This window comes from Oncorhynchus masou, chromosome 28 (assembly GCF_036934945.1).
Source record: "Oncorhynchus masou masou isolate Uvic2021 chromosome 28, UVic_Omas_1.1, whole genome shotgun sequence".
Lineage (NCBI taxonomy): Eukaryota > Metazoa > Chordata > Actinopteri > Salmoniformes > Salmonidae > Oncorhynchus > Oncorhynchus masou.
Window position 1 is genome coordinate 50,602,826 of NC_088239.1, and position 24,789 is coordinate 50,627,614.

Sequence of the window (24,789 nt, forward strand, 5' to 3'; positions counted from 1 at the left end):
AGCTTCACTACCAAAAAACCCTGCTGCCAGCAACAGCCCCAATGGAGCATTGGATCCACAGGAATGTAGAGAGACAGAGCGACACCCTACAATAGTTCTCCTACTGGGGAAGTCATCTCTATCACATCATTCTCACAGGTGTCTCAGCCACCATGCAGAACATGCTCTGCGAATGGAAATTAGCAACGGCCTTTTCGACAGCAAAAACTGTTCACCCAAGACGCATTGAACGAACGCGACCTTGGTCAGTGGTCGGTCACCACGGCATGATCTAGTTGTGAATGTCATCGTGACCCTCTCCTACTCCACTCTGACTGCTCCCAGCTGGAAGTACAGTACACATCATTACTCCCATACACAAACTAACCTGCAGCTGCAGAACATACAGTGCAGGGGTCATCCCTGACACAAAGCTAAGGCCCAGGCCCGAATGCTTGTTTGAGTGGCCACCGACAGGGGGGCTGGAAGGCCATAGTGTACGATGACTATACCTCTTCCCTTCTCAGTAACAGAGGAAGCACATATCAGAGAGTAGGTTGTGGATGAGTGTGTACCTTGGTGTTAGCCATGTCCACGATGTACTGGTCTCCCTTGGGACACTCCATGACCGGGAACCCGTCGCGGTCCAACACCTTGGCCTGGGCATTCCCAGAGACCACCAGGATGACATCACCAGTGATGCTGTATTGCAGGGACCTGATCTGGTGGCTGAGAGGGGACACAATGGGAGAGGATGAGAAAGGCAAAGCTTTTATACTTATCATTCCTGTGGCTACCATGGGTCATTCCTGAAATGCGTGCGGTAAGTGTCTTTGTGGGAGTTTCTGTTGAATTGGTGAGAGACATCTGCTAGGTCTAAACGTGTACAGCATCAGAGCTACAGCAATGTCATAAAACAGCTTTAAATCCTGAAGCAGTTTTAGACTAAAACCCATTACCATAGGAACCGTGACAACGCACATCACAGAGTTAGCGGAAACAGTCAGACGTTTGGCCCATTTGATTTGGACCAGACAGACCAACAGTGGAGATGTCTAGGTCTGGGCCTCTCTCTGTCTTGTCCCTCAGACTCAACACAATGAACAGTCTGTTAGACTGGGACAGAAGAATGTAACACACACCGAAGCTAACCTTGGCTGCACTACACATAGTTGGGTTTCTTCTTTACAGCAAGAAAAGGAGTGGAGATTTTCAAATATGAGCCAAAAGATTGGGATTTAGCTACACCGGCAACCCATCCACAATGCCAATCTATGCGCTGAACTGTTACCTCCTACTCCACGCACACCACACGTGTCACGCAAACACACACACATAACCACTCTCCCAAAGTGCAGATAGCAATTCAGGTCAATATCAAACTGCATTAACCCAGCAGGGGGTAGAGGGGCCAGCCAGGTTTCGTGCAGGGAGCCGAACGCTTAGGGAGTGGGACCATAGTGAAATAAAACTGGGTTAACATCTCTGTTCCTACCTCCAGGGTCTGGAGCACAAACAGCCATCACTACATTTCCTTCGGAGGAAGAGTCAACAAGACTGAACCAATCAAGGTTCCTCATTAAGTGGAAATAACCCCTCGTTTTTAACTCTAGCGATGGAGAAACAGTGGGCTTTACACGGCTCTCCAAATACGGCCTAGTGTGTCAGTGACCGCAGAGACTATTGGACGGCTCTGTAATCAGGCTAAATGTGGCGTGGAGTTCGGCTAATAAGATTCAGGGAAAGCCCGCTCCAGCTCAGCCCATTGGTTCTCAAAACCCCTGAGAGAATGTATTCATTGATGGGTTCCACGAAACAAACATTAAATACACACAGTGATACACATGTACACAAACACATACACAAGCTCTTCCTCTCATCTGCATCCGAGTATACAGTATTTAGGTTAGGTCCATTTAATTAAAGGGAGAAGATCCATTCCTCTGACATGAGGTAGTACAGTTAACATGAGGTGCGCTGAAGCAACACAACAACATGTTTGTGCATGTGTATGAGCATTTTGATAGCATGGTTTCCTTCGCTGGTAATTGCCATTTTTTGGGCCAATAAAATCAATTAAAAGCCGATAAATACAATTGTAGCTGGACAAATTGTCCCGGGGTGCATATCATGCATATCAGACTCACTAGAATATATTGAAAGAACGGGTTCAGAATATTAGGGATAAATTAAATTACATTCATATTCGTCTCCGTTTCAGCACCAATTGGTAGACTTACAAATACTCTGATCTTGTCAATTATTTAGGGTTGGGAAAGTATTTATGAACCATAAAAAAAGGCTTAGAGAGCCTTTACACACTAAATATATTGGTGAATAAAAAAATACAGTGGTTTGATTCATCCTGAAAGTTGCCATATATCAAGATCGATCGATGCGATATTGGAACAGTGTTTCCGCTGCAGTCATTTAACTGTGGCACTGCGCCGCGGCACAATCCTTGCCTCCATGGCAAAAAATATATGTAACATGAAAAAATCTGTCGTGGCATACTTTGAACACGCTAGAACAGGCCACAAATCAGACAACCCATAGTAGAATAGTTTATCTATTTACATAGTCGGCTTGTTGTTGTGTGTCTATGTAAGATATTCCTCTCGAGGCGCAATTAAGTTACCAGTGCCATAGGGAGGGAAACCTGCATTCTGACAAGCAGTCAATGCACAACAATTCCTCTAATTGTGGGGAAAATAGCCGTTTAAAATGGCCTTTGTTAAAAAGGCGATTCCAGCTTTCCATTCCTACTTAATTTATTTGTCAACTCCTAAATATGCTCTAACTGCAGTGTCATGGTTAAGCACCATACACCTCTGCAAATCCCTGTGAGTGGGGCTAACTAACGGGTCAATTGTAGAGTAACTTTGATTTAAAACGTCACCCTATGAAGTGGTTTCTTGGAGAAGTACAAACAGGGAACGTGTTACCCCGGGTGGTGGTTTACCCCAAGTTACCGAAACATATAGGCTTACACTATAATCACAGTGTTTATGCAAGATTTTTGGGACATAAAATTCATCAATAGGATGCTAACTAGTTAAAAGATTAAATTTGGGATCTAACTAGTGATTAGCCCAACAGGGTAAATCCAGACAGGCAACCCCATGCTTCAGCCTATGCTGCATCAGTTGGGCTACAGGTGGTAATGCTTATTGCTAATAGCATACCTAATAATACGGACCGAAATATGGGAAATTGCCACATTCAGCTCTTCGACCCATAGTCATGTTGGAAGATTAGAGTACACAGAATTATAATAGGGAGAATAGCGTACAATAGTAGGCAACATCCATGTCTATTGCCTGCACTAACCACGGAACTGTGTGATGACACGGCCAATTAATTATTGCACCATGCATCGGGTTCAAACTGTTACGACTTGGTCTGCTCTCCGCTACATAACCATTTAATCACCCTACATGTTTTGTTACTAATGATCCTCAGCAACAACCACACGGCCGTGACGCCGTTTACAGAGGAAGCAAACGAAGGTAATCGAAACATGTCATTAAATGGAATGATGTAGGCTATAGCAACTGAATAGAACTAACAGTAAATTGGCAGTTGAATATATGTGGTTATTAGGCATATTGACAGTCGATACTGATAGAAGCTAATACTTAACATGATACAAATAGGAAACAGAGGAAGTCTGGGTAGCCTATAATTAACAGTGGCCATCAGTGCAAGTTCAAATGCTGTACAATTTAAATTTAAAACTTTAAGTTGATATGCTTCAGGTTGCTGCCATATGAGCGGTTTCACATTTGTCTCCAGCGATTATAAGATAAAATAGATTTAAAAGTGTAATTTATATTTACAATTCCCTTAGCCAAACAGATTACTCATTTATCAATAGCTCTTTTCAAGTTATACATGTAAAAAACATTAGCCCGGGACTATCCCGCAGAATAAAAATCAGCCCACAGAGAAATGCACGAGATTGAACTGGTCGATCTCAAAGGTATTCCTGGTAGATTTGCAAACTTTTCTGTAAAAATAAAAATGTAAAAATCTTTTTTTTTTCCTGTCTTGGGCTGTTGGCCGTAAGTGTACCCGATTCAGCTGCCCTGCGCGCCGGGAAGTCAACTGTTTTGAACCATTTCATGTGTCTGAAGGTACAAAGCTACAGCAAAGTTGATTCTGTGAGATTTCAAAATATTTAAAACCATGACTAGAGAAGACTCTCAATGAATACAGCAAAGAGCTGTGTTTATGTTGAAGTTTTTACTCAGCACTGTCAACACTTTGTATCGCTGCAGCAGTAATGAATGAGTAGGAAAGTGTTTCTATAGGCTTGCGTTGTTAATATTAGAGGCTTGGGGCTTTTTTAATATCAAGGAATATTCACTTCCTTTGTTCATTGGAGTAACAACATGAATTTGTGCATGAGGCAGAAATAATGCAGTGCGACTCGAGTTTTGCCATCAATTGGAAGACGATGTCCCTTTTTGGTCAGTGTCAGCGGAGGAAAGGGAGTGCGGAGGGATGTTGAGACTGACCCTGAGTCTACTCCTCTCTCCCTCTGCTGAGACTGACCATAAGATGCAGGCACCATCAGCCTGGTAAAATAAATAAATGCTAATTATTTAAATCCATGCTCACTCAGGTGTGCCTCACAGGTGAATGCTATGATCCCTTATTGATGTCACCTGTTAAATCCATTCAATCAGCGTAGATGAATGGGCGGAGACTGGTTAAAGAAGGATTTTTAAGCCTCAAGACAATTGAGACATGGATTGTATATGTGTGCCATTCAGAGGGTGAATGGGCAAGAGTAAAAATTCAAGTGCCTTTGAACAGGGTATGGTAGTAGGTGCCAGTGTGTCAAGTACTGCAACGCTGCGGGGGTTTTTCACACTCAGCAGTTTCCCCTGTGCATTAAGAATGGTCCACCACCCAAAAGACATCTAGCCAACTTGACACAACTGTGGGAAGCATTGGAATCAACATGGGCCAGCATACCTGTGGAATGCTTAATACCATGTCGAGTCCATGCCCCGATGATTTGAGGCTGTTCTGAGAACAAAAGGGGGTGCAACTCAGTGTAAATTAAAGTGCATGGAGAATGGTGTTTATTTCTACCTACAAAAATTCAGTCCATGTTTTTTCCACTTGGAACCGGTAGGTTCACTAGACTTTACTCATGGTTTCCTCACGTGTAAAGGTGTTGGAATTAAGTCAAGGTCAGAATATGGCATATCTGTAGACACCACCACACCTTCATTTATTCCATCTCCACCCCAAACAAATAGCTGGTGAATAATTTCTTTTCTCATGCTTAAATTCAAGGTCAGAACAGAGAGAAAAGTGCATAGAAAGGGAATCATGTTCCATTTACGTTTGGTTAACTCGGGTCTGAATTCCCCCCACAGTGATAAGCCTACAAGGGGATACGTTTTACTATTGTAGTGGACAAATATGAGAAGAACGTTGGCGTGGCCAAATGCAGGCAACTGTGCAACTCGCTATTCAGGTAGGATGCTATTTTTTTTAAACTTGTTTTTTTTTCATATGAAAAACGTAAACAAAATATCATTATTGTATATCATTGTTATTATTGTAGGCCTATTTAATGATCTAAACCAGCTCCTTAAGAATGCCGAATGTGTTTTGTTTCATTCTGTTGAGACATTTTGGTTGGCTAAGTGAAGTTCGATCTGTCTTTATAATTGTGTGCCCCATATTTAGTTTAAGGTTTAAGTAGGCTTGTTGTAAAATTAATATTATTAGCCTATTGCTATCATTTGTTGGTTACGGTAGGCACCAGCCTTTCTTAGTAATTGCTGCAATTGCGACCAGAGTTACTCCTATTATCTACCAATATAATGCTTATCTTAATAAAGAAAAAATATTTGGATAACAAAATTCAAGAATTAGCCTCCTTCTGTACACCTATATCTGTATAGCAGACACAGTAGCCTATCTGGCAAGGATAAAGACATGCATGTCGGTGTGGGGCATGCCGCCGGCACATCTATCTCTGGGGCTAGGCCTACGTTTCTCTTTCTTCATATATATTAATATCATACAGTGGACTCCTAAGCCTATAAGGTGTATGCATGCAATGCCCTGATGCATTTATCACTCAAATCTCCGACAGCTGAACCGTGATGTGGACAACTATTGTTTAAGGAAAGTAAAAACCAATAAGACAACTGGCTGTAAAGTTTTGCATACGCTACATATCACAAACAAGGAAGTGTTTTTGTCATTTGTTATAAGCTTCTTTTTTTTAAAGGTATAAATGGCTCATTTGGCCAATATCCCTCGTTTATTGATGGCTCTGGCTGCACGGGTGGACGGCCTAATGGGTTACGCTCCCAATGCACTCCGTTTGATAGGCATGTGTATGTTCTAGTCTAGGTGGTGGACACACCATTCGCAGGGCTGTATTGTTCTGAAGGAATTCAGAGCTGCATCCATCCCAGCAAAGTCCCAGAAGCGCACGTCAAAGTCGTATCCCCCGGTGACCAGACGGGCTCCAGAGGGGTCCAATGCCAAGGCTGACACCTGAGGAGGGAGGGAGGGAGCAAACAGAGGTTACTTTCACCTGCCAGGGACCTTAACCACTTAACTAACACCTAGTTGCTACTGGGTTAACAGCACACCACCTAACCAGCCAGCTTAGTGCACAATGGACACAATCTTGGCTGAGGGTCCGAGTAGTTTGTCTGGATGTGCATTGCCTAGCCTTTTAACGCTAGAACTGCCATAGGCCAACGGCCACTGACATTTGATTTAGTAAATAAAATAAATCAATCCCCCCAAAAAGCTTTGTCCTGCTGCTTCCCTGACTTTTTCTAAATGTTTGTATTTTACACAAGCTCATTTGTCAGAATTTTGAAACCACATGTAGTGCCCTTTACTCCGTTTTTAAAAAACTTAACCCGCAAGACAATGTGCTGTAGAATGTTGGTACCCAGCCAGGCACTTCACAATTGAATTTAAATTAGGCCCAACTAAATGTTAAGGAGGGTGAAGAGGTTGATTTCATTTAGAAAGACAACAGTGTAATGATGAGTTTGTGTAATGGCTATTTATCAGCGTTGGAGCTCATGTTAATAATTTGACCGTGCGCCTTGTGAGTTGATACCATTCTCTTTGACATTTGACTTTGTAAAAAGAAGCTGTTACGGGACTGTTTTATTTACTGTAACTCTATTACTATTACTGTAAGGGAAATGAAAACATGCTGTGTTGCAGTAGGCCTTTTAGAGTAAAGGTTATGTTTCGTATTATTCTATCTAACTTTATAGAGTGGGGTTCAAACGTAGCCAGTCAGCCTGCACAGCCGGCCATCGAAACTACACACTATACCCACATTTCACACATAAGAGTTAACCTATAGACAGGATTACATTTTTCAATATTCTGATGAGTGACAACATTAGGCCTATCAGTTGTCAAATTGAACATGAAGAGATGGGCGCATCTTGCAATTTACAGAGGCAGGGAAAGGATCATCACTTTATTGAATCGTCCTTCAGAGTCACATGCAGGTAAAACACTTTGATTTCTATATAGTATCTGAAAGAAGATATTCTGGCATTTACATTACACTTACTTTGTCAAATAACTCTCATAATTCAAAAAGTACAGCTCTATTTCCAAGAATATCAGTGCTGTCCATGTATTCATCACATGACCACACTCGCAGCAGCATTTATCTGGCTACTGGGCAAAAACGAGTAACATACTAAACTTAAAAATCTAATATGCTGTTTATTTATGCAATTTATCCATTACAATTGTTCATGCACTGACACTTTTGTTTAGGAATAAAGCAAATCATTTAACCTGGCTGACTACTAGAAATACTAATTATACTATTTAATTATTATATTATTTCATTAATTATACTATTTAATTATACTATACTATTTACTCTATTACTAATCAAATCTACAAATAAAGTTGATCAAATGTTTTTGTGTGCGTGTCTGTGTGTGTGATTGTTTGTGTGTATGTGTGCATGTGATTGTTTGTGTGTATGTGTGCATGTGTCCGTGTGACTGGTCTAAGTCTAAGGTCATTGTAGAAATATACAAAACATATTCTTGACTCAAAACAAATGTGTTTTTTTTATTTTATTGATCAATTTCCACAAATAATTATTTATGAAATTAATCCTTTATAATATATATATATATATATATATATATATATATATATATATACACATACACAGTTGAAGTCGGAGGTTTACATACACCTTAGCCGAATTCATTTAAACTCAGTCTTTCACAATTCCTGACATGAAATCCTAATAAAAATTCCATTTTAGGAAAGTTAATAAGATAACCACTTTATTTTAAGAATGTGAAATGTAAGAATAATAGTAGAGAGAGTGATTTCTTTCAGCATTTATTTCTTTCATCACATTCCCTGAGGGTTAAAAGTTTACATACACTCAATTAGTATTTGGTAGCACTACCTTTGAATTGCTTAACTTGGGTCAAACGGTTCCGGTAGCCTTCCACAAGCTTCCCACAATAAGTTGGGTGTATTTTGGGCCATTCTTCCTGTGCAGTTGCAAACCGTAGCCTGGCTTTTTTACGGCGGTTTTGGAGCAGTGGCTTCTTCCTTGATGAGCAGCCTTTCAGATTGTGTTGATATAGGACTCGTTTTACCGTTTCCTCCAGTATCTTCACAATGTCCTTTGTTGTTGCTCTGGGATTGATTTGCACTTTTTGCACCAAAGTACGTTCATCACAGAATGCGTCTCCATCCTGAGCGGTATGACAGCTGTGTGGTCCCATAGTGTTTATAATTGCGTACTATTGCTTGGACAGATGAGCGTGGTACATTCAGGCATTTGGAAATTGCTCCCAACGATGAACCACACTTGTGGAGATCTTGTGGAGAGTTTTTGGCTGATTTCTTTTGATTTTCCCATGATGTCAAGCAAAGAGGCACTAAGTTTGAAGGTAGGCCTTGAAATACATCCACAGGTACACCTCCAATTGACTCAGATGATGTCAATTAGCCTATCAGAAGCTTCTAAAGCCATGACATAATTTTCTGGAATTTGCCAAACTGTTTAAAAGCAGTCATCTTAGTGTATGTAAACATCTTACCCACTGGAATTTTGATACAGTGTATCATAAGTAAAATAATTTGACTGTAAACAATTGTTGGAAAAATTACTTGTGTCATGCACACAGTAGATGTCCTAACCGACTTGCCAAAACTATATAATAGTTTGTTAACAAGAAGTGTGTGGAGTGGTTGAAAAACTAGTTTTAATGACTCCAACCTAAGTGTATGTAAACTTCCGACTTCAACTGTATGTATGTATGTATGTATGTATGTATGTATGTATGTATGTATATACACACACATATTGGTCAAATGTTTTAGAACATCTACTCATTCAAGCGGTTTTCTTTATTTTTACTATTTTCTACATAGTAGAATAATAGTGAAGACATGAAAACTATGAACACACATGGAATCATGTAGAAACCAAAAAAACTGTTAAACAAATCAAAATATTTTATATTTGAGATTCTTCAAAGTAGCCACCCTTTGCCTTTATGACAGCTCTGTACACTCTTGGCATTCTTTCAAACAGCTTCATGAGGAATGCTTTTCCAACAGTCATGAAGGATTTCCTACATATGCTAAGCACTTGTTGGCTGTTTTTCCTTCACCTTGCGGTCCAACTCATCCCAAACCATCTCAATTGGGTTGAGGTCAGGTGATTGTGGAGGCCAGGTCATCTGATGCAGCACTCCATCACTCTCCTTCTTGGTCAAATAGCCCTTACACAACCTGGAGGTGTGTTGGGTCACTGTCCTGTTGAAAAACAAATGATAATCCCACTAAGTGCAAACCAGATGGGATGGCATATCGCTGCAGAATTCTGTGGTAGCCATGCTGGTTAAGTGTGCCATGAATTCCAAATAAATCTCTGACAGTGTCAACAGCAAAGCACCCCCACACCTCCTCCATGCTTCACGGTGGGAAACACACGTGCTGCGATCATCTGTTCCCCTACGATAGGAGGTTGGAACCAAAATCTCAAATTTGGACTCATCAGACCAAAGGACAGATTTCCACCGGTCTAATGTCCATTACTCGCATTTCTTGGTCCAAGCAAGTCTCTTCTTATTACTGGTGTCCTTTAGTTGTGGTTTCTTTGGAGCAATTCGACCATGAAGACCTGATTCACGCAGTCCCCTCTGAACAGGTCATGTTGAGATGTGTCTGTTAATTGAACTCTGTGAAGCATTTATTTGGGTTGCAATCTGAGGTGCAGTTAACTCTAACTTATCCTTCTGGTCTTAAAGTAATGATGGACTGTCGTTTCTCTTTGCTTATTTGAGCTGTTCTTGCCATAATATGGACTTGGTATTTTACCAAATAGGGCCATCTCTGTATACCCCCCAATACATTGTCACAAGACAACTGATTGGCTCAAATGCATAAAGAAATTCCACAAATTAACTTTTAACAAGGCACAGCTGTTAATTGAAATGCCTTCCAGGTGACTACCTCATGAAAGCTGGTTGAGTGAATGCCAAGAGTGTGGAAAGCTGTCATTAAGGCTAAGGGTGGCTACTATATAAAATATATTTTGATTTGTTAACACTTTTTTGGTAACTACATGATTCCATATGTTATTTCATAGTTTTGATGTCTTCACTATTATTCTACAATGTAGAGAATAGCAAAAAATATAGAAAAACCCTTGAATGAGTAGGTGTGTCCAAACTTTTGACTACTACTGTACAGTCGTGGCCAAACGTTGAGAATGACACAAATATTAATTTCCACAAAGTTTGCTGCTTCAGTGTGTCTAGATATTTTTGTCAGATGTTACTATGGAATACTGAAGTATAATTACAAGCATTTCATAAGTGTCAACGGCTTTTATTGACAATTTCATGAAGTTCATGCAAAGAGTCAATATTTGCAGTGTTGAACCTTCTTTTTCAAGACCTCTACAATCCGCCCTGGCATGCTGTCAATTAACTTCTCGGCCACATCCTGACTGATGGCAGCCCATTGTTGCATAATCAATGCTTGGAGTTTGTCAGAATTTGCGGTCTTTTGTCTGTCCACCCGCCTCTTGAGGATTGACCACAAGTTCTCAATGGGATTAATGTCTAGGGAGTTTCCTGGCCATGGACCCAAAATATCGATGTTTTGTTCCCCGAGCCACTTAATTATCACTTTTGCCTTATGGCAAGGGGCTCCATCATGATGGAAAAGGCATTGTTCGTCACCAAACTGTTCCTGGATGGTTGGGAGAAGTTGCTCTCGGAGGATGTGTTGGTACCATTCTTTATTCATGGCTGTGTTCTTAGGCAAAATTGTGAGTGAGCTCACTCCCTTGGCTGAGAAGCAACCCCATGAATGGTCTCAGGATGCTTTACTGTTGGCATGACACAGGACTGATGGTAGTACTCACCCTTGTCTTCTCCAGACAAGCTTTTTTCCGGATTCCCCAAACAATCGGAGAGGGGATTCATCAGAGAAAATGACTTTACCCCAGTCCTCAGCAGTTCAATCCCTGTACCTTTTGCAGAATGTCAGTCGGTCCCTGATGTTTTTCCTGGAGAGAAGTGGCTTCTTTGCTGCCCTACTTGACACCAGGCCATCCTCCAAAAGTCTTCGCCTTACTGTTCGTGCAGATGCACTCACACCTGCTAGCTGCCATTCCTGAGCAAGCTCTGTACTGGTGGTGCACCGATCCTGCAGCTGAATCAACTTTAGGAGACGGTCCTGGCGCTTGCTGGACTTTCTTGGGCACCCTGAAGCCTTCTTCACAACAATTGAACCGCTCTCCTTGAAGTTCTTGATGATCCGATAAATGGTTGATTTAGGTGCAATCTTACTGGCAGCAATATCCTTTCCTGTGAAGCCCTTTTTGTGCAAAGCAATGATGATGGCACATATTTCCTTGCAGGTAACCATGGTTGACAGAGGAAGAACAATAATTCCAAGCACCACCCTCCTTTGAAGCTTCCAGTCTGTTATTTGAACTCAATCAGCATGACAGTGATCTCCAGCCTTGTCCTCGTCAACACTCACACCTGTGTTAATGAGATAATCACTGACATGATGTTAGCTGGTCCTTTTGTGGCAGGGCTGAAATGCAGTGGAAATGTTTTTTTGGGGGGGATTCAGTTCATTTGCATGGCAAAGAGGGACTTTGCAATTAATTGCAATTCATCTGATCACTCTGCATAACATTCTGGAGTATATGCAATTTGCCATCAAACAAACTGAGGCAGCAGACTTTGTGAAAATTAATATTTGTGTCATTCTCAAAACATTTGGCCATGACTGTACATACAACAACAAAATATATGGGTGATTGGAAATGATGCAGACAATTACAATGATGGAAGCGACAATCTATCTGCAATATTAAAGCTGTTCTACCCCATAAACAAATAATATATGTTTATAATAGTTTATGCACTATTTATCAAGCATTGGTGCTTATGCTTGCTGCACCTTGCGGTTGATATGCATCTGATGCATATGCTAAAGGAGACGCCCGGCAATGTTCTCTAGTGGGTACTGATAGACAAAGGCCAGGCAGTTCTATTGTTAATGAGTCCTAGGAGGGAAATATAAAATGAGTAACAATGAGCAGTTTGGAATCCACTTTGGAAAGGTTATAGAACACCGCAGTTAATAAACATAGAGGGGGGGGGGGGTTATAGAGAGGAAAGTTGGAAAATACGTACTGTTTTGGTGCCATGCTGCAGAGTAATCTCATGAGTGTCTGGAATCTTCTTCACTGGATTCTGAGAGAGAGCGAGAGAGAGGGACAGGAAGGTGACCTGTCATACATGTGTTGATGAAGGTGGAGTGGCACTCTGTCATACACAATATTTCAGCTTTAGTGGGCTGTGTGATATGCTACAGGCTGGTTCTCCCACAGCAGCGTCCACTAGCTACACCTACACCCAATGGGAGGGCTGCGTTTGGCCTGAGGGCCGTGTTATTACCAGAGGCCGAAATGTCACAGGCCACCATCCATCACATAGCCCCACGGCGGCCTCAAATCACACCTGCTCTGAGAACGCTGGGTGTCTGGCCTATATCACCCATAACATACACACAGCAAAGAGACTTTTACTACTCAGAGAGAAAGAGGGGGAGATGAGGGAGAACACTTTTTTAAGGAGAAAACCATCTGGCCAAGTGTCTTTGGGCGGTGCATTTCGGTGGCCTACATACTTTAAAATGATGTCTTTTTGTTATGGTTTATCAGGAGGTGGTGTGAGAAAGCCAACTCTTGCTTTCCCAAGCAGTACACCAAGATTGCACTGGATCGACTCACAATACATTATTGTGTAAAGGGGAATGATAAAGCAAGTCTCGTGAAATGCTAAGAGTGTACTGGCCTCCAGTGGTATAACATAGTAAGAACACACCATGTAAATTAAATATGTGGCTTCGGGACTGTAAAAAATGTTCAGTGTTACAGACTGAAATGTATAAAGATCATAATTATGAACCTATTTGGTCTGCTTATGTCAATTGTTTATTGTTGCAGACAGAAATGTATGTACTCATGTAAAGGTTTAGCAACAGTATGGGAGCAGATGTTTTTAGCCTCAAGCAAATCTACTGTAAAATGTTTAGTTGTTTCCTTGTGTCATAAGTGGAAACAGACTTACATCATCTTCATCATCCTCCATATCATCATCATCATCGTCGTCTTCATCGTCAGCTGTGCTTCCTCTGTACCCTGGTGGTAGTGGTGGCCCCACCAAGTCCTCATCATCCTCCTGACCAGTCAGTTGTTTGGGCACTGGGGGGCCAATAAGCTCTGAGTCAGAGTCTGCGTCACTATTGCCGCTGCCACTACTGCTCTCCTCCTTCTTCCTGTTGGGTAGTATGTAATAGAGACCCATTGGTTTCAATAATCTAGCCAATTCTGCATACTGGTAATAACACTCTATTTGAAATGACCCTCCCACACAGTTAATATAACTCAGAGCATATGAAAGTCATTGGTCAGTTAAGATGGATGGGATTGTTTGTGTTACCTTGGTGCAGGGGCTCTGTCTCTCTGGTTGGAGCTTGATGCCTTGGCTGTATGGGAGCTGTCCCCAGTTTCCTCTTTCTGCCTCTCCTCTGGAGACACAGCTGAGGTTAGACACTTAAAACACACATACACTGAGTTAAAGGGCACGTAGCTATTTGTCACTAACCTAATACTTGTTGACTCCTCTCGATTGCTGTTCTTCGGGTCTGCTCAAAGATGGCATCCAGGTCAAAGGTGCGAGCTTTCTTTCCTGGAGTGAAGAGCGGAACGCTGGTGTGAAAATGCTGTACTCACCTATTAAAATACATTTCTGGTGAACATGTTGTTGACGTCAGGTTGATATGAAGGCCAATGGAAGTAACACTTACCAAAGCCAGAGAATCCCATGACAGAGGCCATATCTCCATCACTCTGGTCAGACGCTAAAAGACAAGAAAAGGATTCAATCACACTAGCTGCTTCATTCATTCACTACTTTCTCTCAATATGAAAAAATCACTACCATTGGAAACATTAAGTATTGACATTGTCACACCAAGAACTAACCAAAAATCACAGACTGTATACATAATTTACTGATAGACTTGACTACACTCCAGAGTGGCTATTGTATTTCACAAGCTCGCTCACATATGCACTCACCCACGTACATGTACATATGATGCGCAAACACATACGACACGAAATCTATTACATTGCAAAATTTAAATACTTTGCTAACCATACCCCCTATCGCACATGCAACTATTGTTCTTGAGTGCCTTTGTATTATATTTTCATTCCCATATTTTCATTGAATTTCTATTTGATCGTTATTGCTTATTTTTGTTTACATATATTATACTGTTGTCGCATTGTTGAGGTGAACCTGCAAGTAAGCGTGTCATTGTAGTGTGTCTGTGTACATGTGTATCCTGTGCATGTGACGCATACATTTGACTACCTAGCTCATTACAAACTGCACGAGGATACAAACTTATGTTGGGTTGAGCTACTTTGCAGTTGGACCCGTTTAATTACGAAAACATTTCGGCGTGCTTTGTTCATTGAAAGAATAGTTGTAGCCAGAGATGCTGATGTAGCTAACGTCAGCTAGCTAGCTACCAAACAAGCTAGCTAGCTAGCAGCAGCAACAACAGGATGATTTCTCTCACATTCGTTATATTGAATAATCATGCTTGCTGCGAACATTGCCCCCTGCAACCATGTATTCGCTTAATTATAAAATTGAGCCCCCCAAAAAACAGCTAATAACGTAACATTTACCGTTGCCCGTTGTGTTAGGATCCATGTTTTTTTTAAGTTTACTTGAACTGTGACCCGGAAGCTGCTTCAATATTTCAACAAAAGCGCCAATACTGCCAAGTCGTTGTCATTTCCAGCAATTGATAATATTGTCACTTCCAGTCATTGACCATTTGTGCAGATTCTGTATCTTACAAACAAAAAAAGAGGCATTCTTACCCTTTCTAGTACTATCAAAGTCTTCATAAAAATATATGTTGATCTATGCCACAAAGCAAAGACTACATTCAAACTCTATTTCATTTTTTTTCCTGAGTGGAAATCAACATGTTTTTTTATTTTAACTTTATTTAACTTGGCAGATCAGTTAAGAACACATTCTTATTATTTTCAATGACAGCCTAGGAACAGTGGGTTAACTGTCTTGTTCAGGAGCAGAACGACAGATTTTTACCTTGTCAGCTCAGGCTTCGATCGTGCAACCTTTCGGTTACTAGTCCAACACTCGAACCACTAGGCTACCTGCCGCCCACATCAGCTGGTTATATAAAGTTCACAAAAAAATAAATACATACGCAGGTATTTAAACCCCAAAACAAAAATGTCATATACACACACTGGATCTCCAAAAATAGACATGACAAACTCATACAATACAAAGATATGGCATGAGTACCAATATGATGATGCTGATTCTCTGGTACAAGCTGGTACCAAGAGGATGCATGACAAGACACACAGTACTGACTACCCTCCACATGCTCCCGTGAACAGTTGAGACGCTTTCAAGTAATATCACAGTGTATAAGCACATAAATGGTTTTAATGTTGTGTTGTGATCTTTCCCTTGTGACCCTCTGCTCCCCTTGTCCCTCAAGATAGTCATCCTCGTCCCTGCATGCCGATGGGGATGCTCGAAGTCAATCAGATGGCCCCTTCCGAGGCCACAATGCTTTCAATGGCAGCCCAGTCCAGTTTGCTGAGGATGCTGCCAGTGCTCTCTGACAGGGTATCAAGTCTGTCCAGCCCCGCTCCCCCAGCTCTAGCCACCACACCACCCTGGCCCTCTGAGTTCTCCAGCCCCAGCAACCTGCAGATCTCTGGAGGGGGGTTCCATGGGCTCACTACCTCCTCCTCCCTCTCTTCAGTCTCTCTCTGCTCCCTTGCTCCTCCACCTCTCCGTCCAGATGACGACTGGATCACTTCTCTTCTCCACTCTACAGGGCGAAACAGGGTATAACTTTAATCTGTATTACCTAAACACAGGGTTGGGTAGGTTACTTTCTAAATGTAATCCGTTACAGTTATCTGTCCAAAAGTTGTAATCAGTAACATAATTTATGGATTACCTAAACTCAGTAACGTAATCTGATTACATTCAGTTACTTTTAGATGACTTTCCCTTTAAGAGAGGCATTAGAATAAGACAAAAATGTATGTTACCAATTGAATAACAACTATTGCAGGATAAATCAATGTTAAAGTTTACATAGCAGGCGATATATTGATGTAAAACTTCATTTCAGAGGTTGGCTATGTAGGCTTCTTATAAACCATTGCTTTCTACTACATATAATAATATAATTTAATTGTATCTTTACATTAAAAACCAAAGTCTATCAGAATTCCAGTCATTCCAATAAATGTTATGCTCCTTGATCTTCAAGAATAGGACTTAGAAATATGGAAGTATAGATTAGCCAAATTGTTTTACCTGAGCATAACACCAAAACGAAGGACTTATTAGCCAGCCCTACTGTGTTGTTTATGATGTTTTTTATTTTTTTTATTTCACCTTTATTTAACCAGGTAGGCTAGTTGAGAACAAGTTCTCATTTGCAACTGTGACCTGGCCAAGATAAAGCATAGCAGTGTGAACAGACAACACAGAGTAAACAATTAACAAGTCAATAACACAGTCGAAAAAAAAGAGTGTCTGTATACATTGTGTGCAAAAAGCATGAGGAGGTGGGCGAATAATTACATTTTTGCAGATTAACACTGGAGTGATAAATGATCAGATGGTCATGTACAGGTAGAGATATTGGTGTGCAAAAGAGCAGAGAAGTAAATAAATAAAAACAGTATGGGGATGAGGTAGGTAAAAATGGGTTGGCTATTTACCGATAGACTATGTACAGCTGCAGCGATCGGTTAGCTGCTCAGATAGCAGATGTTTGAAGTTGGTGAGGGAGATAAAAGTCTCCAACTTCAGCAATTTTTGCAATTCGTTCCAGTCACAGGCAGCAGAGAACTGGAACGAAAGGCGGCCAAATGAGGTGTTGGCTTTAGGGATGATCAGTGAGATACACCTGCTGGAGCGCGTGCTACGGGTGGGTGTTGCCATCGTGACCAGTGAACTGAGATAAGGCGGAGCTTTACCTAACATGGACTTGTAGATGACCTGGAGCCAGTGCGTCTGGCGACGAATATGTAGCGAGAGCCAGCCGACTAGAGCATACGTTGTTGTCATGGAGGACTGATTGGGCTTATTGAGTTGAGTTGAAAAATAAATGCTGCGCTCATGGAATGGCATGCTTTGAGCACTACTGAAAAGAGCTATTTACATGTGAAAAATGAATGCCATATGATGCATTTGCTATAGGCCTATTGTTGACCTTTTTGTTGGTGACACATTGATATCTCAATGATATCAAATCAAACTTTATTTGCCACATGCTCTGAATACAAGTGTAGACTTTCCCGTGAAATGCTTACTTACAAGCCCTTAACCAACTGTGCAGTTCAAGAAGGTAAATATTTTATTCAAGTAGGTTAAAATAAAAAGTAACACAATAACAATAACAAGGTTATATACAGGGGGCACCAGTACCAAGTCAGTGTGCAGGGGTACATGCTAGTTGAGGTAATCTGTACATGTAGGAGGGGGCGAAGTGACTATGCATAGGTAACAAACAAACAGAGAGTAGCAGCAATGTATAAGAGGGGATGGGGAGTCAATGTAAATTGACCGGTGGCGATTTTTATGAATTGTTCAGCAGTCTAATGGCTTGGGGGTAGAAGCTGTTGAGGAGCCTTTCAGTCCTAGACTTAGCACTCCGGTACCGCTTGCCGTGCGGTAGCAGAGAAAACAGCTGTTTAAATGGCAAATCCACAGATGAAACAATAACAAAACTGTCGCTCCGCCTCTGTTTTGGTAAAAAGCTGAGGGATGGGCTTGGAGAAATGTAACAACTCTCAGATTAATAGACAGAACTATGGATACAAGGACTGACCGTCCATGACATCAAAATGATTATTTTAATCATGTTATGAGGCCATACAAACATTGGAAAAACACAAGCTTATATTGTGGGTTCTCATGGAGTGTAACATGTGAACTAAGCTCAGGAGGCATTTACAAGTTATATTCTTCAAGAATCAATGGATATACAGTATCAGTCAAAATGTGGGACACACCTGCTCTTTCAAGGGTTTTTATTTTTTCTACATTGTAGAATAATAGTGAAGACATCAAAACTATGAAATAACATGTGGAAAAAAACAAAAACAAGTGTTAAACAAATAACAGATTCTTCAAAGTTGCCACCCTTTGCCTTGATGACAGCTTTGCACACTCGTGGCATTCTCTCAACTAGCTTCATGAGGTAGTCACCTGGAATGCATTTCAATTAACAGGTGTGCCTTGTTAAAAGTTAATTTGTGAATTTGTTAATTTGTGAATTTCTTTCCTTTTTAATGCATTTGAGGCAATCAGTTGCGTTGTGACAAAGTAGGAGGGTATACAGTAGATAGCCCTATTTGGTAAAAGACCAAGTCCATATTATGGCAAGAACCGCTCAAATAAGCAAAGAGAAATGACAGTCCATCATTACTTTAAGACATGAACGTTAGTCAATGAGGAACATTTCAAGAACGTTGAAAGTTTCTTCAAGTGCAGTCTCAAAAACCATTAAGTGTTATGATGAAACTGTCTCTCATGAGGACCGCCACAGGAAAGGAAGATGCAGAGTTACCTCTGCTACAGATTAAGTTCATTAGAGTTACCAGCCTCAGAAATTGCAGCCCAAATAAATGCTTCACAGAGTTCAAGTAACAGACACATCTCAATATCAACTGTTCTGAGGAGACTTGCTGCAAAGAAACCACTAAAGGACTTGCTTGGGCCAAGAAACACAAGCAATGGACATTAGACTGGTGGAAATCTGTCCTTTGGTCTGATGAGTCCAAATTTTAGATTTTTGGTTCCAACCACCTTGTCTTTGTGAGATGCAGAGTAGGTGAATGGATGATCTCCGCATGTGTGGTTCCCACCGTGAAGCATGGAGGTGGTGGTGTGATGGTGTTTTGCTGGTGACACTATCTAATGATTTATTTAGAATTCAAGGAACACTTAACCAGCATGGCTACCATAGCATTCTGCAGCGATACGCCATACCATCTGGTTTGCACTTGGGACTCTCATTTGTTTTTTTAACAGGAAAATGACCCAACACACCTCCAGGCTATGTAAGAGCTATTTGACCAAGACCTGGCCTCCACAATCACCCGACCTCAACCCAATTAAGATGGTTTGGGATAAGTTGGACAGCAGAGTGAAGGAAAAGGAGCCAACAAGTACTCAGCATATGTGGGAATTCCTTCAAGACAGTTGGAAAAGCATTCCAGGTGAAGCTGATTGAGAGAATGCAAAGCTGTCAAAGGCAAAAGGTAGCTACTTTGAATAATCTGAAATATAAAAAACACTTTTTGTTACCTCATGATTCCACATGTGTATTTCATGTTTTGATGTCTTCACTATTATTTGAAAATGTAGAAAATAGTAAAAATAATGAAAATCCCTTGAATGAGTAGGTGTGTCCAAACTTTTGACTGGTACGGACTGAATGACTGTCTGTGTGTATGACATTTATAAATCCAAAAATGGATGAAGCAACTACAGATTGCCCCTTTAAGTCTATCATAAGTATGTGAGTTTGAGCATGTGTCCATTAAGCCTATGGATTTTTTTAAATCATCAGCATGAATTAGATTGAACACCCCACTTTTATTCCATTGGCTGGGATCCGCACTATGCAGCAGTTGCAAGAGCACATTTTTCACTGGCTGTCCACTAGTTTCAAAAACAATGACTGATAGGCAGCTTAAACTTCTTGAGTTCAACCATTATTGGATTCAAATAGACAGTTAGATTTGTGAACAGCCATCAACAACAACCACAATCCGTAAGGAGCAGATAGCTAAATGAAAGAGCAGCAGTGTGATTCACATCAATGCGCTATGTAGATATCAATAGTAAGTGATATCCGTATCGCCGTAGACTACACCACTGCTGTCATCCTTAACTCCAGGCGATTATTCAAGTTGGATAATCTTTGGGTGCCGACAGCAGTTGCACCATTGGAAGACAGCTCAGACTGTAGCCTACAAAAGCCTATTCCTTTTTTTCAATGCTGATTTGAATGTCATTGAGTAAGCAGAGAAATGTTGCCGATTTTTGCTCTCTCTCAAACATCCTTTCTGAATTTAAAAGTAATCATCTAGTTTTTCAAAAGTATCTGTAATCTGTTTACAATATTTTGGCCGGTAACGGATTACAGTTACCGGGTTTTTGTAATCCCTTACATGTAATATGGTCACATGTAATCCGTTACTCCCCAACCCTGCCTAAACATGGCTACTAAGATTACTCAACAGCTTGGCAGTGTCTCACCTTGCTGGCTGGGTGTCATCGGCCCAGTCCAAGTCCTGCCCCTCAGGTCTGTGATCATACCCCGCCGGGTCACCTGGGAGAGACGATCCCCTGGCAGAAAACTCGCTAACGCCCAGGAAACAGACACACTGGTCAGTCACTGCATCTGGCAACATTCTAAATGCTATGGATCCCAGGTCATCACATATCAATACATTTTGTTAGCGTAAACCCCTAGATATTCTTAGAACACCAAAATCAAAAGAGATTGTTAGTGGATGGTAGAAGCCTTAACCTGGTCTGTGCAGTCCCAATCTGGAAGTCAGTGTCTCCTGCCCCCCTGATGACGCAGGCCGTCTTTCTGAACGTGGTGTCACCCCTGGAGAGGAGAGGGAGCGGGCTCTCCCAGTCTGGGGTTTGGTACTGGTCCTCTTCCTCCCCCCAACAGAGAGACTACGACCTCTGGGACGTCACAGAACGACAAGGATCATCCTCTATCCCTCTCATTATAGTCTTAGACACATTTGTTGAAAACTGTTCTTAAAAACCAAATTGTTCTTAAAAACCACCCAGATGTGAATACCCTACGAGGTGTACCTGGGGCTGCTGCGGGTGCTGCCGACAGTCTGAGCTGTAAGGGGTCGTGTGGAAGAGGGTCGTGAGGAGGTGGAGGGTAGGTTCAGGGTGCGGTTGGTGTTAGTGGGCAGGGTCAGTGGGGTGGTGAGGAGGTCTGTGATCAGACTACAGGCATCGCGGGCCCGCTGATTGTGATGCTCCAGCAGAACCGTCCTAAAGGTCCAAATACACAACATATCAACACACATACACGCCTCTAGTACTTGGAACACTTGCATGTACATTACCGTATAGGCCAGTTTTATTGCTTCTTTAATCAGGACAACAGTTTTCAGATGTGCTAACATAATTGCAAAAGGGTTTTCTAATGATCAATTAGCCTTTAAAATCTGTGTTCGTGCTCATACTTGTCTTTCTCTTCCTTGATTTTCTTATTGATGTTTATATCTTTGGACGTTGGTTTCTGTGAAGAGAAATGGTGTCTGAATGAAGGCACTGAAAAAATAATCAGAACACAGAATGTAAATGCGAGTCAGAAGCCTCTCACCAGTGTGACTGGGGCCGAGAAGGGTTTGCGTTCCTTCTCCCTCTTCTCCTCCCTCTGTCTGCGGTACTCAACCAGTTTCTCCCTCTGTTTCCTTCTCATCCAAACCCTCAGCTCTCGCCTCTCCTCCTCTGCTCGCATGCCCCTCTGTCCCGCCCTGCCGCTCTGTTGCTGGTCCAGCCTGCTGTCAATCACAAACACATCACTGCTGAGAACCAGTCAAAAGTCCTCGAGATGGTGACAATCAGAGGAGGAGTAGGTTTCGAGCTGTTCATCATGCAGGTTCCTACCTGTTGAGGCGGGCAGCTTGGGTGTGCGACAGCCCCAGGGCCGTGGGGGAGATGCCTCCCCCCCTCACCAACTCCGTCAAGATGTCTGCCACATCACTCAGCCCACTGAGACCCAGAGTCTCCTCTGCCCATCTGAGGAAGACCAGAAAGGCAGGAGGAGAATAATATGTGATAGTTCAAACCACAATCACATCTATGGAATAATGCTCACACAGAGGGTAACCAACAGTGATCATTTAACATGTTCCTAAATAGATGACCGATATCAGTTTTCACATACTTACGTTCCAGGTGCTCCATCCACAGTGTCTGTTAAATCTGCAAGAGGAACACAATCAACATACAGTTTACTAAATAGGATGATACAGATCTGAATGCTGCTGCAAGGGGGTGAGTTGTGCAGCTGTCCAGTGTCTCTTCCAAGTATGTCGACCTGAAACACAAACTAGCACAAACCAGAGACATGCAAGTACCAGGTGTACCATTACAAGGTGAGCGTGCCTGTATGTGGGATGTAGCAGCTTTATTTATTTTTTTATTTTTTATTGTTCCTTTATTTAGGCAAGTCAGTTAATGAACAAATTCTTATTTTCAATGACGGCCTAGGAACAGTGGGTTAACTGCCTTGTTCAGGGGCAGAAGGACACGTGTCCACTCGCAGTCTTTATCGGTTACAGCACAAGTGTGTATGCAGAGTTAGGTAACAGCACCGAGTCCCAGCCAGGTGTGTGTGACAGTGTGTGTTGACACGGCTCTTACCTTGACCCATGTTCCACACACGCTGCTCTGGTTCTGGTCTGACGGGAGACAACCACAGGCCTGCAACCGCAGACAAGACAGAGATGCCATTCAACCACAGACTGATCCCCAGTTGATATACTGTAGACCTCAGGTAAGACAGCCTGGTTAGAGGCACAAAGCAGGGGATGTGTGGTGCTTGGGTAGACAGACACTAAAGTTACAACTGTGGTAAGCCAGTAAGAGGAGTATTAGATGGTAGCCTGGTAACTAGAAACGGCACAACAGACCACTACCACCTGCCGAACCACTAGGGACACATAAGAACTGCAATCACACTAACACCATCATGGCTCACCATTATCTACTAGGGAGATATTTCCATTGGATCCAATGGCCAATAATGTATCAACAATGCCGTGACAAGGTAAGCTAATAGCGATCTGTTGACACGTGTTAAGAACTGTTTTACGAGCACAACTATATTCCCACAGTGGGAATGCTTGCTGCAGAGGGCTGCTATACCTGTGGGTGTGGGCTGGTGCAGGGTCGAGGTGCTCTGGACGGCATGAGCGTAAGGAGAAAGAGAGGAGGGCTGTTTCACACCCCAAGGAGCAGAGCTGACTATGACACTATCAGGTCCTTCCTCCTGCTCCTCCTCTTCCTGTCGAAGTCCCGCTAGCTCAGGGTCATGGTGCACGGACAGACGTGATCGCCACCCTGCTCAAAAGGAGAGGATACACACATATACAGAGTCAGGGGGGGTATGGCAGAACTGTTGTTGTTGTCTGGTGTCAAGACGTTTGGTCTGGTGTCAAGACGTTTGGTCTGGTGTCAAGACGTTTGGTCTGGTGTCAAGACGTTTGGTCTGGTGTCAAGACGTTTGGTCTGGTGTCAAGCCTGGCGCACGCTTCCAAGTCGTAACAGTTAGCGCATACATTATGGCAACATTTGGTTATGTTTGAGCACACAAGTCGAAGTTCGGTAGCTGAAGTCCACGCCCCTTCTTCTGTGACTGGTCAAAAGTACTACTCTGAGTAGGAGTGGGAACTACAGACGGGGTTCCTCAATGAAACGTGTGTTGACATTCTAAGAGAGAAAACTAGTTTCCATGCACATTTTTGAAAGGAGTATGCGAGCACAGGCGTCCGCGTCGCCTGGCCCGAATTCTGCTAGGAGACGCCTTCACTGTGGATCTGACCTTCTGGTGAGACGGCCAGAGTCACTGTCTTGTTCACTGGTGTTCTTCCCTCCACCCTTTCAGGAGCCATGGCAGGACCCAGAGTCTCAATGGTGCTCACCAGCTAAGAGAGGGAAAACGTCATATTACACATACGGACTATCAGTAGACTCATTGACTTGCCAATCATCAGGCCGACAAGTAGACAGGCAGGATGAGGTGCAGAAATGTAAATCCCAAAGCTACGTTACCAGTCTGGTATTGGCAAACTCTCTCTCCATGTGATCTGCAATGTTCTGCAAGGCAGCTAGCTGGGCGTCCATCTCAGACAGACGGGCAGCCACCTGGATCACTGGGGCCCTGGATGGAGCTCCGCGATGGGTCTCCAGGGAGCGGCCTGGGGCTCTCCTCTCCTGCAGCAGACTGCGAGTCACTGGGTCTCCACTGGGCTCAGGGTGGGCAGGTGGAAGGGACGCTACAGAGAAGCCTGGAGGAGACACAGGACATATTACAGACAAGAGACAATATACGGCGCTCAACTCTGTTGTT

General features: G+C 42.4%; 2 protein-coding genes across 2 annotated transcripts in view; both read right to left on the minus strand.

Moving 5' to 3' along the window:
* LOC135517804 (WD repeat-containing protein 70) overlaps positions 1 to 15,406 on the minus strand; it is a 79,838-nt gene extending 64,432 nt beyond the window's left edge. Inside the window, exons 1-8 of the mRNA XM_064942419.1 lie at positions 15,281 to 15,406; positions 14,383 to 14,436; positions 14,181 to 14,264; positions 14,016 to 14,103; positions 13,644 to 13,851; positions 12,705 to 12,764; positions 6,377 to 6,510; positions 555 to 708 (exon numbers count right to left, since the gene is read on the minus strand). Coding sequence (XP_064798491.1) covers positions 555 to 708; positions 6,377 to 6,510; positions 12,705 to 12,764; positions 13,644 to 13,851; positions 14,016 to 14,103; positions 14,181 to 14,264; positions 14,383 to 14,436; positions 15,281 to 15,305 — 807 coding nt within the window. The 5' untranslated portion in view covers positions 15,306 to 15,406. The remainder of the gene's footprint in view (positions 1 to 554; positions 709 to 6,376; positions 6,511 to 12,704; positions 12,765 to 13,643; positions 13,852 to 14,015; positions 14,104 to 14,180; positions 14,265 to 14,382; positions 14,437 to 15,280) is intronic.
* Positions 15,407 to 16,173: 767 nt separating this feature from the next.
* Positions 16,174 to 24,789, minus strand: part of cplane1 (ciliogenesis and planar polarity effector 1) — a 30,259-nt gene continuing 21,643 nt past the window's right edge. The window contains 12 exon segments of the mRNA XM_064942417.1: positions 16,174 to 16,476; positions 20,934 to 21,038; positions 21,208 to 21,374; positions 21,510 to 21,701; positions 21,896 to 21,951; positions 22,036 to 22,216; positions 22,323 to 22,454; positions 22,607 to 22,640; positions 23,082 to 23,141; positions 23,586 to 23,780; positions 24,262 to 24,364; positions 24,492 to 24,727. Of these exon segments, the coding sequence (XP_064798489.1) occupies positions 16,184 to 16,476; positions 20,934 to 21,038; positions 21,208 to 21,374; positions 21,510 to 21,701; positions 21,896 to 21,951; positions 22,036 to 22,216; positions 22,323 to 22,454; positions 22,607 to 22,640; positions 23,082 to 23,141; positions 23,586 to 23,780; positions 24,262 to 24,364; positions 24,492 to 24,727 (1,754 nt within the window). The 3' untranslated portion in view covers positions 16,174 to 16,183.